The 17,572-nt window shown below is 42.4% G+C and overlaps 3 protein-coding genes across 6 annotated transcripts; 1 reads left to right on the forward strand and 2 right to left on the reverse strand.

Annotated features, from left to right (window-relative positions):
* Window positions 1-71: 71 nt before the first annotated feature.
* On the reverse strand, window positions 72-6,091 carry zbtb5 (zinc finger and BTB domain containing 5). 3 transcript variants are annotated; one of them, XM_088374899.1, is made up of 5 exons: window positions 5,579-6,091; window positions 4,628-4,841; window positions 3,790-4,020; window positions 3,214-3,396; window positions 72-2,886 (listed from the first exon to the last, which is right to left on the reverse strand). In XM_088374899.1, the coding sequence occupies exons 2-5, from the start codon at window positions 4,835-4,837 to the stop codon at window positions 1,762-1,764; spliced, it is 1,749 nt and encodes a 582-aa protein (XP_088231025.1). In that variant the 5' UTR covers window positions 4,838-4,841; window positions 5,579-6,091; the 3' UTR covers window positions 72-1,761. The 3 variants fall into 3 exon arrangements, with proteins under 3 accessions (XP_088231025.1, XP_088231024.1, XP_088231023.1); XM_088374898.1 differs by having other exon boundaries at window positions 3,679-4,020; XM_088374897.1 differs by having other exon boundaries at window positions 3,214-4,020.
* On the forward strand, window positions 6,035-9,792 carry polr1e (RNA polymerase I subunit E). Its single transcript, XM_088374901.1, has 13 exons — window positions 6,035-6,085; window positions 6,434-6,545; window positions 6,754-6,857; window positions 6,955-7,031; window positions 7,121-7,206; window positions 7,321-7,373; window positions 7,828-7,972; window positions 8,218-8,328; window positions 8,431-8,527; window positions 8,943-9,073; window positions 9,151-9,232; window positions 9,325-9,456; window positions 9,561-9,792. The coding sequence occupies exons 2-13, from the start codon at window positions 6,434-6,436 to the stop codon at window positions 9,724-9,726; spliced, it is 1,296 nt and encodes a 431-aa protein (XP_088231027.1). The 5' UTR covers window positions 6,035-6,085; the 3' UTR covers window positions 9,727-9,792.
* On the reverse strand, window positions 9,739-15,616 carry fbxo10 (F-box protein 10). Of its 2 annotated transcripts, none has more exons than XM_088374895.1 (11): window positions 15,296-15,616; window positions 14,405-15,012; window positions 13,443-14,234; window positions 13,033-13,182; window positions 12,530-12,666; window positions 12,306-12,376; window positions 12,057-12,209; window positions 11,627-11,962; window positions 11,223-11,533; window positions 10,965-11,152; window positions 9,739-10,873 (listed from the first exon to the last, which is right to left on the reverse strand). In XM_088374895.1, exons 2-11 carry the CDS (start codon window positions 14,987-14,989, stop codon window positions 10,693-10,695), a joined length of 2,904 nt encoding a protein of 967 aa, XP_088231021.1. In that variant the 5' UTR covers window positions 14,990-15,012; window positions 15,296-15,616; the 3' UTR covers window positions 9,739-10,692. The 2 variants fall into 2 exon arrangements, with proteins under 2 accessions (XP_088231021.1, XP_088231020.1); XM_088374894.1 differs by having other exon boundaries at window positions 14,405-15,015; window positions 15,296-15,615.
* Window positions 15,617-17,572: the final 1,956 nt, after the last annotated feature.

Genomic DNA, 17,572 nt, shown 5'->3' on the forward strand with positions numbered 1-17,572 from the left:
AAATGACGCAGCCGCCCATTTTAGAATCTTATAGGAAAGATGTTCATAAAAATATATATATCACAACTATATTTCATTGTTTTTCTTTTTTAATTCAGTGTGCATGTACAACTGAACGGACTTTACAATCCACAAGACCCCTAGGTCATCTTGTGGTCACATGATGTTGACATTACAAGGAATGAACACAAGAAATCCTGACAGTTTGCGCTTGATCAACAAATGCTTTTTAAGCAAAAAGGCAGCAACAAGGATCATCATATCTGTTGGAACCAAGCATATATTTTGCAAAGTGTAATAGACAATATCATTCACTACCCTGATGCTCAAATGAAATTAAATGTGAGCGACACAGAGGTCTATCAGTACTGAGCGGTTATTTTATATTTTAGACTACAAGAATTCAAAACAATCAAGAAAATAGCTTCACGTTACAACAATGAGTTGTGTAGGTAGAGTTAAACTGTAACGTGTTTGCACAAGAATTCAGTCGGAATTTATGGAGCACTAAAGTTCATATGTGTTCTGGTAGGTTTTGAAGAAACTATTTTGTGTTTAGAACCGGTGAAAAAAAATACACTGTGAAAAATAAATCATTTTGTGGCTAACACAGCATTTTCATTTTTTTTTTCAAATTTTCACATGTTTCAGTTAGACTTTTTGAGTGCTTTTGATAAAGTTTCCAACTAAATTCTCATAGGAAACAATTCCTCAGTGAAAAAACCGTGCACAATAGGAATACAGAGCATTTAGTGCTACAAATAAAGTACACTTTTTGTTTTAATCCACATTTTTTTAAACTCTATTTCAGTTCACTTATGTAACACTGACTAAATATGATTTCTATTCAACAACAACTTTACAACCTGCCAATTAGGCTGTGTGATCTTAATGATGGACAGGAAACAACAAGCCTTGTACAATGGGTCAACTGGTCGCAGGTAGAGGAACACATGAAACCAGTGCAAATACTGTAAACCTATTTTGAAAAGTCAATGATTTGACTAAAAAAAAAAAAAAATTACAAAAGAGGGCAGAGCAGAGCACAACAAAGCTGCCCACCGTAACAGTCATAATTAAAAAGAGAAATTCAGAATCAGTTATTTGCTATAAGACGAGCAATAATTTGTCTGCCTAACACGTGCACAATGTGAGATGGTTAAGACACGTTTGTAAGCACTGAAATGAAGCACAGTAAACATTTATAGTGTACATTTATGTTCTTTTAGAATAAAAAGGTTGACCTGCAAATGCTCGATAAGTCTTCGGAATTCTTGCTGAATGGCAGTTTTCCTTCACACAATGCTTTGCTTTTAACCCCCATCGGTAACAATTAAGGATAGAAATACTAGTCATGCTTCTGAATGCAAATTAAGGTGCACTTTGCCTTTTCCAGTGAACCGTGATAAATCCTAAATGATACCATACACTTAAGAGTGAACAGGTACACTTCTCTGGTAGCTAAGTCCAATCAGTAAAGCGACAAGTCAAAGGTGCAAAGGTATCCCCCAGCAGTCGGGGTTCAGTTGATTTGAAAGACAACCTATCTTACTGATTGCGCAAGTCTCTGGAGCTGTATGGAAAGCTCCACTAAGCAGTCAACAGGGAGATGCATTGTCTGACTAATAAACTAACAATCATGAAATGTTACCAGTCCCTATTATGATGTCTTTAGCTAACTTTGTGACTTATGTGATGGCTAACCACCATGCTTGTTGCGCATGTGATCAAGATTGACTTCAAGCATCCTTCTCAAAAGCTCTAGATTAGCGCATTGGCCATGTTGCTGTTCTGCCATCGAAGACACGTGGTCTTGGAATGCTTGTAGAGGTGTGACGATTGGCTGAAACGCTTGCCGCACTTGAGGCACGCGTAGGGTTTCTCTCCCGTGTGGACTCGGATGTGTTTCTTGCAGTCGGTCAGTGTCAGGAAGGTTTTGCAGCAGATCTTGCAGGCGTATTTGCGGGCGCCCTCCACCACCAAGACGTTGTGTTCCGACAAAGCCTTCTTGCACTTGGATAGCACGTCTGCCGAGGCACGTGTCAGCTGAGGAGGGAGGGAGGTGGGCCTGCCGCTAGCCATGTTGTAGCCTGAACTCTCGTTAAGGAGCATGGGGCTCGCCAGGCTGGACGAGGAGGAGGCGGGATCCTGGAGGGCGCCGCCCTCCTTTGGGGCGATGCGCCTGTAGCCGGGATAACCCAGAACGGTGGGAGTGGCTCCACTAGCACTTCGTGTTGGTCGCCCCAGGGAGTGCAGCCCCAGACTGGAGCGCTGGAAATCCAAACCATAAGGATCAACACCTCCACGCCCTTCACTGCCCCCACCTCCTCTTGGGTTCCCATAACCATCGTGTAGAGGGCGAAGGAAAAGGGAATCGGCCTCTATGTTGTTTCCAAAAGGAGTGCAACCTTCACTGCTGAGTGGGCTGGACTGTAGCAAAGAGGACGGGGCAGAACCGGACGGTCCAGAAGCCTCCTGTCTCAACAGGAAGTTATGAGCAACAGCATCACCAGTTGTGGTGTTGGGAAGGTCATCCTCTCCACCCATCAAACCACTGCCACCACTCCCAAAATTCTTTTGGCCGAGGAAGTTGGAAATGTTGAAATCAGGTTTGCTGTTCAGCGAGTTACTACACCCAAAACCTCCCCTGCCTCTTCCCATGCCGCTCTTGAGGAGAAGTTGGGAGCCGGACTGCAGAAGCGAGTTGGAGCTGGGTTGCGGTTCTGAGGTGAAGCTGCGGTCGCTGCTCTCGGGACTCAGCTCCACCTTCTCCTCTTCCTCCTGGCTCACTGGCTCGGCCGGGTCACTGCCCTCCGCCTGTGATGTCACGTCACTAATTTCGTCTGCGGGCTCGGGTGAGCTCAGCGGCTCTTGTTTGACGAGCACCTGAAAAAGACCAGAGGTGCAGCGGACATTCACGTGACAGGAAATCTATTCAGCCAACATTGTTTGTAACTCCAAAATGGACTGGACAAAATTATTGGCAATTGATCAAGATGGCGAAAAATTTTATGCAATGCTCCTTTAACTTGTAGTTTAAGCAAACGAGTGCTGGTAATTTAGAAATCTGGCTGTTGTGTTCTTTATAAATAATTTATGCCTCAATGTTTTGGCGATCTGTTTTATTTTATTACTGTAAATTCCACATTTTCAAATTGGGCCTTAAATTGGGAAAAAAAAGAAAATACGCTTAATTAAACCAACAAAACTTACCTTCTGTTCTGGTTCTTCTGTCTCTTCCTCCTCCCCCTCGCTCCCTGATTTGATCTTCATCCTGTTGCTCTGGTGGTCCCCATCTTCTACGTCCTCCTCCTTGCCCACTCCTCCTTGCATCATCCCCATGTCGTTCCCCACACAGCGCCCACTATCTGACTGGCTCGGCATCTGAGGATCATCCTGTGGAGCACACAGCATGCCTGTATCCAGTTTGGAGTCATCCCCCATCTTGTGGGAATCTGGCGAGAGAAGCCCTCCTTCCTCTCGGTCCGCGATTGCGCCCTCTTCCGAAAGTAACCCCAAGTTTGGGGCGGAGGGGCGCTGCCTCTGTCTGGGCCTCTCCTCTGTTAGGCCCGGTGAGGCTTTGCGCTTATGGAAGCGACGCATAGGAAATGAGGCTCTTTGCTCCACCACTCTGCCGCCCACCCTGTCTTCCTCAATCCCGCCTAAAGCGGAACTCACCAAGCTGAGGCCGAGCTGCTGCAGCAAGAAGGAGCGCTGCAACTTTGAAGTGGCGGCATTTGCGGCCAGGTTGGCATTGGTGGCTAGAGTGGGGTTCCCCAAGTCTGCTACCTGCTGCCTGTGCCTCTGCTGCTCCTGTTGGTGGTGAGGTGGGGGTCTGTCACAGGACGGGGACATGGGTAAGGTTCGCGTGGTCAGGTAGTGTTTGCAGGCTTTGACCACATTGTTGAGGTGCAGATGGGAGGCGGCGAGCAGGATGTCCATCACGTTGCTCTCACCGAGCATTAGGGTGGACGTGTACATCATGTCCACCAGGGCCGCAAATGCTTCTGCGGTCACCACCTGCAAACACACAAGGCTGTTGATTGGTTGCATGCATTGTGCTAAAAGTGGAGCTCAACAGTAAATGTATGCCTTGCACTGGATAATAATTACCAATATTAAAAAAAACACTGCCTGTCCAGTTAATGAGTTAAGTCAAATTAATTTCCATAACTACAATCACAAAAATGTCTCAAATGACAGCAACAAACCCAAATTTAACAAATATTAGCAGCACCCACCGATCTAGATCCTTTGTAATGGAAACAGTTTAGCCTGTGAAACGAATCATCCATCCATTTTCTACAACGCCTTTTCTCATTAAGGTGAGGTCTCAGGTGAACTGCAAACTAATCCCAGCAGCCTTGGGCGAGAGGCCAGGTCCACCGTGACTTGTCGCCAGACAATCAGACAAACAACCACTTTCGCTCACACTTACACCTATAAACAAATAAGAGTCTTGACTCTTGAGTGAATTTAACAATTAACAGGAATCTGGAGATTATTCATTCTAGGTGCAATTCAAATGTGTTCAAACATCCTACTAAATCAGAGGTCGAATCAGCATCGTGTAACAGCTTGTAATGGAACATGAGGTTACCATTACATTTACCACCAGCGTTCTCACCTCGCTGTCCAGCTGGATCATATTCATGCTGGCATCTCCCTCTGCAACCGTGAACAATGCTCGAAAGTGGGTACTGCAGGCTGCCAGCACGGAGCGATGGGCCTTGAAATGTCGGCTGCCCACCACAATGACACAATCGCACAGCTGACCATGCAGCCTCTGATAGTTGAGCTGCTGGAAGATCTGCTCAAAGTGGCTTGGGAAGTCCATGCTCCTAATGATGACAGGATAAAAACAGGTTGATGGCAGATGAACATTCAGTTTCATCCGCTGTTGTATTGCATTACAGTCAGTTGTCATTTTGCCTTTTTAGGGTCTCATCTTTACAAAAACATTTCATATTTTATTTCTCTGCCTGGTGAGCATATTCTGCTGTTGAACAAGTGACAAGTAAATTGGCTGGGCTGATGGCTCTATGTTATTTTATAAAGATTATTGTTTATATTAAGATTATTTACGTTGTTTTAGCTCAGTTAATACTTGAGTAATTTTTCACGGAGTCCTTTCTTACTTTTGCTCAAGTGATTTGGAAAAATACTTCTTACACACTAAAATACCTCTTGTATATAAATTATGAAAACTGCACTCTGGACCCACCTCTAATAATAAATTTCCTAAAATTGTGAAATATTACGCCAGATTGATAGATGGTAAAAAAACAAATCCCAGGATTTACTATTACTTTGGTCGATCTACTCAACTTCCTGAAAGTGTCACAATACTTTTATCTACAGTGCACAATCCATATGTGTCCCAGTAAATCGACTTGGCTATTAAAGATAAGTCTCATTTTGGATAAACTACAAGAGCATCCTTTCATCATAGACGATAGCCTTGTAGCAGTGCCATTGACATATATGGTCAACAGTTAGCTAGTTCGTTTTGACGCACAGGTAACGGATCAATTCATTGGAAATACACAGAAAATACAGGATGTTGTCGTAAAATTACCTTGACCAGCCAAAAGATGGATGAAAAATCTGCAGAATTCGGGCCCTAGCGAAGCTAAAGTTAGCTGGCTATTGACCAGCTAATTGCCAGCAAGGCAGGGTGATGAGAGGAGAAGCATTAAGTCAGCCACATTGATGTTGCGTCGGTTTAAATCGCCAACTTAAGTGTCTCGACGAGTTGAACTGTCGTCCAAGCTGGTTAAAATAAATCTTTACAGCCAGGATCCACGTCCCCTGGGGATTTACTCGTTTCTATGGCAGTCTGCCTTGTGAGGGGCGAGAGAGCCAAACGGGTCTTGTTCACTCCAGCAACTGTTACGTCCTCAGCGCAGTAGTTGCATCCAGTGGGACTGGTAGGAATAAAAACTATTGATGGAATAGAGAGCGACGGATATATGTCTTTTAAAAACAACGATATATACACAGTCATTCTATTTGATTGCCCTCCTCAGACAGATTTTCCCGACCAGACTCACAGGGCGGCGCTGTTCTCATTGACCTCGCTGAGGTGAGCATCCGCAGTTCAATGGTTGTCCACGAGGTGACACTACTGCGGACTCAACTATTGTTAAAGATGACAGACATATACATTATCCATACATTTGATTGATCTGCTTGACATTCTTTTTCTCCAAAATTTCAATCCATCAAGATCTCAAACACACGTAACTTTCTTCATTTACATATTTCCCCCTCATTTTGGTGAAAGTTGAAAACAGGTAATGAGCCTATTCCGACAAGTAAATAGTTTTTAAAAAGTAAAAATTTGTCAGAAAAAAATATTTAATGAAGGTACATACACAAATAGACTTATTACTCTTAATACATTTTTCGTTTTTTTTATTTTTTATTTTAGATGATGAAAACGGAAGTACTTTTCCTCTTGCCACACAAAACAACAAAGATGGCGGCCTCCTGTTCGATAGTGTGCTGCGAGGAAGAGCGAGACACGGATAAAGCAGTGATATGTAATAATTTTATGTACATATATTTGGTTAGTCTAGGTAATGATTGTATTAGAGTGTGTTTTGTTGTTACTTCCTTTTAGGTTTTCTTTCCATTGCTTGTGGTTGTGAGAATCTAACCTGTTCAAGTTGTACAATGCGTTACTTTCCCACTGGCCAACAAAGTCAATTATATCTTCCCCTCTAATTATTATTATTATTTTTATTTTAGTTCGATTTTCCAATGGCAGCGTCCAAAATGCAGAGAAACTGGACTTCAGCATGTACAGGAGTGCCGATGAGGTTAACCCCCGGAAAAAAACTAGGCGGATACTGGTGAGAAATTACATCCATTTCTTCCTGTTCATTTTTAGGTTCAGAATTTTCTTGACCCCATCCCTTCTTATTTTTTTGGGGAATTTTTTTTTTTTAGGTGGCTGAATCAAATAGGTTGTCCTATGTTGGGCAAAATTTCGGAACTGGAGCCCTTAAATGCAACAGTCTCTGCAAGTAGGTTTAATTTGGTTATGAAGAATGTCTCTGCAAACAACCCAACTGTATTGTCATTGTTTAAGTGAAATTATAATTTTCTTGTTTAGTTATTATGTTGGAGTATTAAACAAGAAAACCAAGCAAATGGAACTACATAGTGCACAGTTCTTCAACATGCAACCTGTTATACCAGGTAAGAGGAAACTATGTAATATGTGAATCCGAAAGTATTTTGTTGTTCTTTGCTTGAAAACTGATTTATGAAGATTATGCACGTTTTGCCTAAGAAAATGAATCTTTTCACCAGGAGAAGCATCAGGGAAGGATGATACAGACACAACACAGACTTACAAGGAAAAGGTACCACAGTTTGTCATTTTTTGTTTATCTAAGGACTAGTATTTGGGATATAGGGGTAAACTGAGGTTCAACCTTGGCAATGCAAATTTCCTCTTCCATGTGCTAAATAAATAAGCGTATTCTTAAATAACCTATGCTGCACATAATGATAACACAACACCAACAGTGAAATACTGTTTAAGCAGCTCCTTCAATTAGGGTATCAATTGTTTTTTGTTCAGATTACTCAGCGATGTGACACATTTCAAACTCAATGATACCTTCAAGAAGGGGAAAACAAAAATGGGGGATAAAAGTTTCAGGTTCTATGCACTACTTATTAAAAATGCATCCGGCACAATCAAAAGTAACAGTTGAACTCATCAAATGATGCCTGGAAAATTCTAGAATGCAATTTCACACATGCTTTTAAAGTAAATTTCTTTGGAAGTAATGTCTTGAATTCTCTGCGCAGGTTGATTCTCTGATTGAGGCGTTCGGTACCAACAAACAGAAGAAAGCTCTGACCTCTCGCAGACTGAACAAGGTGGACAGTAACATGCTGCAGGAGGCGGTCGTAAAGGCTGCCAGCACTGTCATTAATGAGAAGGGTGTGGAAGGTAAGCAAAAAGAGCAAGATGAACATAGTGATGAAAGCATTTGAGTACTTATTAATAAGTAATTATCAAAGATCAAATTCAAACATTTTGCTTTTAATAATGTTAACGTGCTTCGCAATGATTTGAAAGATTCCATCCTAAATTCCCATGATAATGACTTCAATGCCTGAAACAATAATCCAAATGCATAAACTCCATAATTTTTTTTCTTTAAAGACAGGTTTTGTTTCTTTGTTTTTCCACAGCTCTGCAACAGGAAGTTGCCGACATGGAGGCGCAGGCAGCTTTGGCTCCCCACCTTCCTCCATATAACGCAGATGCAGACTCACCTGAGAACGTTTACCCATTGGACGGACGTATCCTTAATTTAGTGCACTCCCTTTGCGGGTGACGTCGACATCGAAACCTCAACTGTGTTTGAATCTTCACTTTTTTTTTTCCTTTATGAATACCCACAGTCCTCAGTCCGATGGAATTCAAGGCTCTGGAAGAGGTTGGATCCAAGATGGCTGAACTCACTGCTGAAGAGCTGCAGGATATGACAGAGAGCGGAGGGTAGGATGACTTAAGTCATGTTTTCACCAAGTTTTAAAGTTCAATTGAGGGCACCGCTCACATTCAATTAGTGTGACGGGATTACTGAATGGCAAATCCTAATCCAGTGTTTCTCAACCATAAATGCACATTTTTACATCAGAGAAATCTCACAGCACACTGCCAAGCAAAAATTTCAATATAAATACATTATATAGGAACTAAAGATGATCTCAATTCACTCACAAATGTACTTACTAAGGAATGTCAGTTTATTTAATTAACGCAAACCAATTATTAAGACCAATTAAAATAATCCTTTTTACCCCAACAGAAAAAAAATGCTCACTTGAATTGACCCAACTGTACTTCTTGGTGGAATTGAAGCAAAAAGATGTATTTTCTAAACTTTTGATTGTAATTTTCCTCGGTTCAGGCTTCTGTGCGTCGTGAAGCACCTTGAGAACCTGCCCAGTGACGAAGAAGCCAGAAAGAAGACGGCATGCTGTGCTTTTTACCTTTCCATGCTTCTCAAACTGTCACGGCAGAAAAATATCAGCCGCAAGTGTTAGTGAACTTACCATTTGCTATTTATCACCATTGAAAAAGCACTTTCTTGAAGATTCACGTGTTTGTGTTTATAGTTGGCACAGAAGAAGGCTGCCCCCGCATTGTGCAAAACAAAATTCTCAGGACATTTACTGTGGAGACTTTCAACAATAACAGGTATGATGATCTTGCCCTAATCGATTTTTATTAACTCACTATTATTTAAGGCATCGGAAACCTCCTAAATAACATTTTGTGTCACCTTTCAGAGTCCTTAACATGGTGTCCACTTCAATGCATGCCAAATTAGCAACACACTGCCTGGTTCTGCTGCTCCATATGGGTGACATGACTGCTGACCTCACGTTATTGCATCGGGACATGGGGTTAACCGAGGCCAGGTAGTTGCAATCTTGTTATGGAAAATATAGATGTACTGGCCTAAATGTTAGAAAGATCTTCCATCTAATGTAACTCTGTAACTGACTTTTCTGTGGCTTTATAGGATGATCGAAGTTGCAAAGTCACTAGGGCTGACCTTGCCAAGGTCATACCGTGGGAAGAACATTGCGGATGGCCTTCATGACAACCACAAGCAGGCTTCCCTCATCCTTCCACTTGTCAAATATGAACAATCTGGGGAGAGAAGGAAACGCAGGAAGATGCGTTAGGACCGACAGAGGTGATGAGTAGAACTGTTTATTAGTCAACAAATAAAGTCCACATTTGAAAACAAATGATGTTTTATGGTTGTCACTTTGACAGGTACAAAGTTAAATGTAAATGCATTTATATAAGCGTACATCTATTGGAGCTTGAAAACGTATAGGCACATTAGTCAATATCATATTGCACACTCCATGTCTCCTACTCTCTTATCACCTGCTGCGTCTGTGGTAAAAAATAAATAAATATCCAAACGCATGAAAAAAAATTGATTGATTTGGTTGCTGGAGCATAGACTCACAAGAATATCAGACATTTATTATGAGAAGCGGGAGCAAGAGTTTGGCTTTTTCAGTATATAAAGCTTACCCTCTAGCTACCAGTACTTTACAATATCAAACAAGGCTCAGCTTTACCTCATTGTCAACACTGACAGAACAGTAAAAGTTAAAGAATTTATTTGCATGGAAAAAAAAGAACATTTTAACGGGACCTTCAGCATGATTTTGAATATAAAAATTCAGAGACTTCATCCAGACAACACAGTATCCAGGCTCCCAGAACCTTTACAAAGGTGAGAACACAACAAAAGCATGACTAAGTTAACAAAAAACAAAGCGGTAAACAACGAGAATAAATAATTGAAAATATTCAATGTTTGAAACATGAACAAACAAGACCTTACCACCTGGATAACTTTGTCAATTGTGCGTTACATATAGAAAAAGTAAAAGACGGAATAGTTCCCAGATACAAAGTAAGTTTAGATTTGTGACTGACAATAATCTTGCAATGGACTCAACCAGTCTGATTAAAAATTCTCCTTTGGGTGGACCAGATTGTTGATTCAAAATATTTTGTAATGGACGATACCATTTTTTTTTTTTGCTATATCCAAACCAAAGGGCGAAGGCAATGAGGGTGTCTACTTTCACTTTTGGCAAAGTCATCTTAAAATGTTATAGTTTTTTTCACAGGATAGAGCAGAACATGCTGCCACTGTGGCAACCGCTCTCCACAGTGGCGCTGATCCTGTTCGTCATGGAGATTCCCAGTCGTGAAGGGTACTGGGAGGAGGAGAGGCCTGAAGGTGAGCTGGCCGGTGGACGAGGGGGAGGGTTTTCCAGTACCCAAGGAGGGACAGATGTACAGCTATAAAAAAAAAAGAACAGATAAAAAAAGATTGGCTTGGTACACATGCAGCGTTGGAGACAGTCTGGCACACTGTGGGTTGCTTAGATACCTGCTATTATGGCTTGAAATACTGTTGTTGCGTAACACACAGCTCTCGTTGCCAGGGTCCAAGTATAAAAGGCTTTTCTTGCCATATGGGTGGCCTTGGAACAGCTGGTTATCGGTGACCACCGCTTTTACTGGTCCCAGTACTGAGATGCCACAATCCAGGGTTGGTTGGATGCGGTTGCGCAGCACCTGTAAATGACAAGTGGACAGTCATAAACTGGTGAAAATATTTTTTACAGATCGTGTCAAAATGTAACACCTTGACATCACCACTTCCAGACACTTGGATCCCGTAGTTCCAGTTTCCAACCAAGTCGTTCTCTACCATCTGTCCGGACCCGGTGAAGTTGACGCCGTGGCCTTTGTTTTCATATATACCGTTACTGCGAAGCTCCGCACGGGAGTCTTTCTTCACGGTAACACCCGCTCGACCATTTGCAAGAATGCAGTTGGCAACCAGGCGGGTCAGATGACTGCTCTGTAGCACGGAAACGCCATCGCCATCGTTTTGGTTGACGAGGTTGGCGTAGATGTTCAGTGGCTCGCTGGTTTTAATGAAAAGGCCTACGGCTACCCAGAGGGCAAGAGAAGTATGGGGAAAACATTTAATATTGAGAATGTTGATTTAAAAAAAATCAAATAAAATGACGGATGTTTTTTTACCTCCATTGAAGCTCACGCAATTGCTCTCCACCAGCGCCACACTGATGGAGCGGCGTGCTGCGTGGCGTTCATCCTCACTGTCCAGGTCGCTCTCCCATGCAAAGAGTTCTCCCTCCTCATGTAAGTTTTCTTGCTCTTCCCTCCCATCTTCTTCCACCACGCCCCTCCTATCACCGCTGTCGTCGGGCGCTAGCCAGTTCCCCTCCCTGGCCTCGATGTTCTCTGGGTCCTTCCTGCAGAACACGGCTACGCCGTACAACCAGTTATGGGTGATGTAGTTTCCGAGGAGCTGGGGGAGGCTGGATGACATGACCCACACACCACAACTTTTGTTGCCTAATGAGTATAATGAAAGAAAAAACAACAAACATTTACATGCTGAGAACAACTTGGGCTTTTGATATTGGCATTAAATAAGGGAATAACATACAGTAGACATGATTTCCTTCAATGAGTCCCCGGCCACGCTCTCCCACCACAATGCCATCAGAGTATCCATGACAGATGAAGTTGTTCTTCAGGATTGGGTCACCCCCTCTGCGGATGTCCACACCTCCCCACCGATTTTCCTTGATGACATTCTCTGGGATTAAAAATTTAAATGTTTACCGAGCGCTTTATGCGTGAACATTTGTCACACTGGGGGGGAAAAAAAAAAAAGCCCCAATGCTAGACTTACCCGTTACCATCCCTCTGCCATTCTCATTTACAGCAATCCCTGCTGCCTGCCCTTGGAAGATGTGGTTCCCACTAAAAGAAAATGAAAAAAAATTATCTCAATTATCCGCCTCATGTTGACATCTCTAGTAGTTACTATGATCCTGATAGTGCTTTTGTGATATTTCTTGTCTTTGTGGGCCAATATTTGCATACTTTGAAAATGCAATGTGGTATTGCACCTACCAGACGACCGGGTTCCCACTGAAGAGTATATACACGCCTGCTTCTTTGTTGTTATAGATTTGGTTGCTCCGAAGTGAGCCCTTTCCATTGCCAAGCACAACAACCCCTGAGCGGAAGCCACTGTGTATTCTGTTACACTAAGGAATTGACAGAGAGGAAAAAAAGTAGCACAGGGTAAAGCAAATCCCTTATTTACAAACTAATGCAACCTACTTCATAATTGCCTCTCTAACATGCATGACAGTGTGTCTGTGCAAAAAAAATAAATTTTTAAGAATACAACTGATCATACAGATTACGTAAACAGAAATTATAGCAAAAATATTAGTTGTAATATTTGTCAATTCATTTTATACATGAACTTTTGTGGTTGTTGTTTTTTTATATTCCCATATGACTGCACAGAAGTCATTTAGGAATGAGTTTATTTCACGATATTTATTGTACTTACTAATGAAACAGAATTGCTTTACTGTCTGTGATCGAATCAGTGTGACAGTTACCACAATGATGGGGTTTGCTCCTTTCCTGATGTCCAACCCCGCCTCCCCGTTTGAGTGGATGTCATTTTCGGCGATGAGGCCCTGAGCCGACAGCCGCATAAACACGCCTGATGCTCTGCACTCGCACACTTCGTTTCGCAGCATCACTATCTGTAAAAGGTTAACAAGAGAGCTCGGTTGATTGTGTTGTGGGCTACATCTTGAAATGACCTTTAATAGGAATATGAATTAGTTAAGAAGACGCAGGGGAACCTCTGAGGTTGAGTACTCCTAAGGTTATATCATTTGCATAAAACTTTTTTTTTTTAAACTCAATTACGCATACAATGACAAAACCTAAATAAATAATCTGAATAAATTGGAGGTTGTGTTTGACTTCAGTGGTTCCCCTCTGTCATGACCATATTTACTATGGAGTTCTGGATGCATCTGACGGCGTAGTTCAGACAGCGGAAAATGTTGCCCTCCAGTCGAGCTTGTCCGTAATTCGACATATGGACACCTCCCTTCCCGTCCCTGAAGAGACAACGGCGGACGAGACAGCCCAGAGTGGATGATGCAAACATCTGAGCATCTGGGTCTCTTTCTAGTTCCTGCTGAAGGGTGAGTGGTTCCGGCGTCGTGCGTGGGGGATTTGGGGAGGAGGCGGATGGCAAAGAGCCATCTGCACGGGGCTGCAGTAAGTAGGCCAGTCCATGGTTGTCACATGGGATTTTATATTCTGGTGGAAATTTGTTTTTGGTCATTCCTGCCTCTTTGTTCTCACCATCCTCACCATCACTCCATCCATCTTCAATCACTGTGCCCTGATCATCTGCTTCTGGTCCATTTTCCCGCTTCCAGTCCTCCCAAACGGTGTGCTCCTTTTTAACAGTAGCATCAGAACTGGGTCTGCCAGTGGAAATCCCTCTGTAGAGGCTGCTATTATTGTTCCCACACGATGACAAATTCCTGGCCAGGGCAGCCATATATTTACAAGCCCAGTTCTTCTCGGACACAGGTGAACCTTCCACGGTTACGGAAGCAGTATCGCTCCCGGAAAAGTCACAGCTGTCCAGTAAGCTGAAGGCAACACTGAGCAAATGTACAGAGCTGCCCTTCGAGAAGGAGCAAAAGCGTGCCTGGCAAGTCCCGGGCCCGCGGACTTGCAGCTGAGCCCCTTCAAAGTTGCAGTTATCCAGTTGGACATGACCCCATGATGTCTACAACAAACAGGGGTGGAAAATAAACAAATTATACAAATATATCACCAACCATTACTTATCTTTCAAACAAACAAAATAACTTATTTGTTGGACTACTGTTTACTTGGGTGATTTAATATTATTCCAAAACAAAAGTTGTGGGGAAAAAAAATCAAAATATACCTCACCTTGTAGACCACTGTGGAGAACCACGGTGGCATGAAAACCAGATTACAAAACCTGGCAGTAGGGCACTGCTGCTCCATGCACACCAAGAGGGTCACCTGGCCCAGTGTGCCAAGCCCAACCAACTCCACAGGCACCTTGAGGGCCACCTCAGCCTGCTCTTCATACACTCCCGGATGGAGAACCAATCGGTCATAAGGCCCAGCCACCCCAAGAGCTCCTCGCAAGGTCTCAAACTCAAACCCGGGCCCCACATGCCAAACCTTGCGGTCTTTCCGGCGCCTGAATAAAAGGAGGCAGGCAGTGGATTGGTGCTCGGGTTCATTTTGAGTCCAGGTACGGGTGGCCAGGGCATGTTGCTTCAGGGCTTCCCTCCACGACGGGGGCTCAAGGTGAGGCTTACTGGGCCAGTTGGGGTGTCGGAACTCGGGGCAGCAGAGGCACAGCTGCCTCCATCGGGTGTTATCAAGAGAGAGGACCAGCTCCCTCCAGGCGCGACACACCTGGCAGCAGCGGCCCAGGTCAGCGAGAGGCAGGTAGGCTAAAATAACCCTCCACAGCTCCACTGGGAGGCTGCCCACCTCCATGACAGCAGGGCCGGCCGGGGGTGCTGCTGCACAAGAAGACACACAAACATACACATGCAAAACAACGTTAGCGGTTACACAAGATAAAAAGCTGACTTGAAAATGAGGACAGAAACATTGCAAATATTATGCAAAGATAACAAATAGAACACAAATACTGTTTTTAGCCAAATACCAAAGTGCGTGTGACGCTAATCAATCGATTGCTCCGGTAGCCTAGCAAGCTAGTTATGAGTCAACCGCGCTAACTATAAAGTTAACATCTTTAGGCAACGCACACAGATCGGTTACAAAGTTAAGTCCTACCTTATTTCACCGCTTTGCCATGTTTACACATCGAGTCAACACGATGAGCTCACGGCTCGGAGCCGACCGCCCTCATGCGGTCTGAGACTACATCGACTTTCGTCAAGCTGCATGCAGAAATCAAAACAAAGCGGACAGGCAGGCTGCTGCCAAAGCGCCATACTAGCAAAATTGGGAACATAACTGTCATTCCTCCTCCTTCACTGGATCAATCCAGGTCAGACTTTAACAAATGTCCCTTTGCCAAGACGAGTGACTGACTGTCACAAGACGGCTACCACCGTACTCCGTATATTCCACCTCCCCTCTCCACAATGCTCAACAGGGGCGTATAACTCGGGGGCCCAAGGCACTTTTGGGGGCTTGCCACAGCCGTGTACAGCAAAGATGTTGAAAATGATTAATAATAATAATAATAATAATAATAATAATAATAGATTATTATATTATTATATAATAATTAATTATAATGTATATAAATTATTAGGATTTTAAGGACTATAGTTTTGGAAATGAGAGAATAATCTGAATTTCACATTTTTTGTTGATAATAATAAATTATTATAATAATAATACATTTTTTAAGGACTATAGTTTTGGAAATGAGAGAATAATCTGAATTTCACATTTTTTGTTGATAATAATAATAAATTATATAATAATAATAAATTATTATCAATAAAAAATGTGAACGTCAGATTATTTTCTCATTTCCAAAACTATAGTCCTTAAAATGCTTCTTGAAGAGCATTATAACCAATAAATATAACCTCAAATAAGGAGTTTGCAGGTTTAAAAAATACTTTGTCCATTGGATATTAGGAGAACCTTACCAGAAGGTGGCAATGTCTATCTAAGCAGGATTTTAGCCACTACATCACTTCCTCATCCTTCTATTATTGAACCACAAAGTATTTGTTAGGTTCAAAACAAGCCCGAACATATGCTGTTAATTACTTTGTAGAACACACAAGTTGGTATGTTATTCTATCTTATCTTATTTTATTTTATTCTATAGTCAGTTGGTGACGTATGCATGAATAGACAAAAATTCCCACATTCCAAAGTCTTCTCGGAAGTGTGAAAGCTGTTGTAGCTGCACAAAGTGGTGGTGGGGGGGGGCCAACTTGGTCCATTTTTTTTTTTTTTTAAACTATTGCTCAATTTGTGGTTCTCCTCTTGAGGTTTTCCTTTCAATCCCAAATACCTTTTGTACTTGTTAATCATTAGCCTACTTACTGGAACAATAAACTAGCAGAAACTGCTTCCCATCAGATAGGAGTCTGACTCCTATCTAACTCTGCAAGTCTGCATTGCTTTTTTGTTGGCTTTTAATAGCTTTTTTAGCAGCACTTAAGAACTGACCTCAACAAGAAGTGTTTAGCGAGCATAATTACGGACAAGACCGGCAACGTAGCGTATCTCCTTTCATTTCGTTTCATTTGTTTATAGGATAACGGCACGGTGGTCCGCCTCACAGTTAGGAGGGTACGGGTTTGATTCCACCTCTGGTCCACCCTGTGTGGAGTTTGCATGTTCTCCCCGTGCCTGCGTGGGTTTTTCCCGGGCACCCCGGTTGCCCCTAGGTGTGAGTGCACGTGCAGAAGGTTGTTTGTCTGTGTGCCCTGCGATTGGCTGGCAACCGGTTCAGGGTGTCCCCCGCCTACTGCCCGATGACTGCTAGGATAGGCTCCAGCACGCCCGTGACCCCCGTGGGGACAAGCGGTATAGAAAATGGATGGATGTTTTTAGGATGGAAAAAGTTTAATTTCATTCATTCAATTGAATTATGTCAGACAATAGCTGAAAAAATTGGAAAGTCAAACAAAGTCCTGATATAGTTAATTTGACCTGTACCACTGTATCGTGGAGGCTCTATTGAATATAGTGTATTTGTCATTTTTCCATTTAGAACCCTCAAAAGCTTCATGAGTCTCAAATATGATTCATACCTTGGCCACATTTTGTACATTTTTATTTTAAAGGGTATCATCTGGCCTGAAATGACACAACACATATTAATTATTATTTTTTATATTTGAAAACTTGGGAAAACCTGATCTTATTGGACAGTTTTGATGGAATACAATCACTTAAATCATTCTAAAGGATCCTGTTTTTTTTTCTTTTTAAAATTCTTGCCAAATATTCATTTAGAACACCAGATATATTGGAAGAAAATATGAATATATACAGGATATGGACAGTGTATAAATATTATGAGGTTCAGGATGTTATTTCCAGCTCAGACGCACCTATCTACTAAATTATAATAAA

Source organism: Syngnathus floridae, chromosome 4 (genome assembly GCF_059516105.1).
Source record: "Syngnathus floridae isolate MCC-2025c chromosome 4, RoL_Sflo_1.0, whole genome shotgun sequence".
Classification (NCBI taxonomy): Eukaryota; Metazoa; Chordata; class Actinopteri; order Syngnathiformes; family Syngnathidae; genus Syngnathus; species Syngnathus floridae.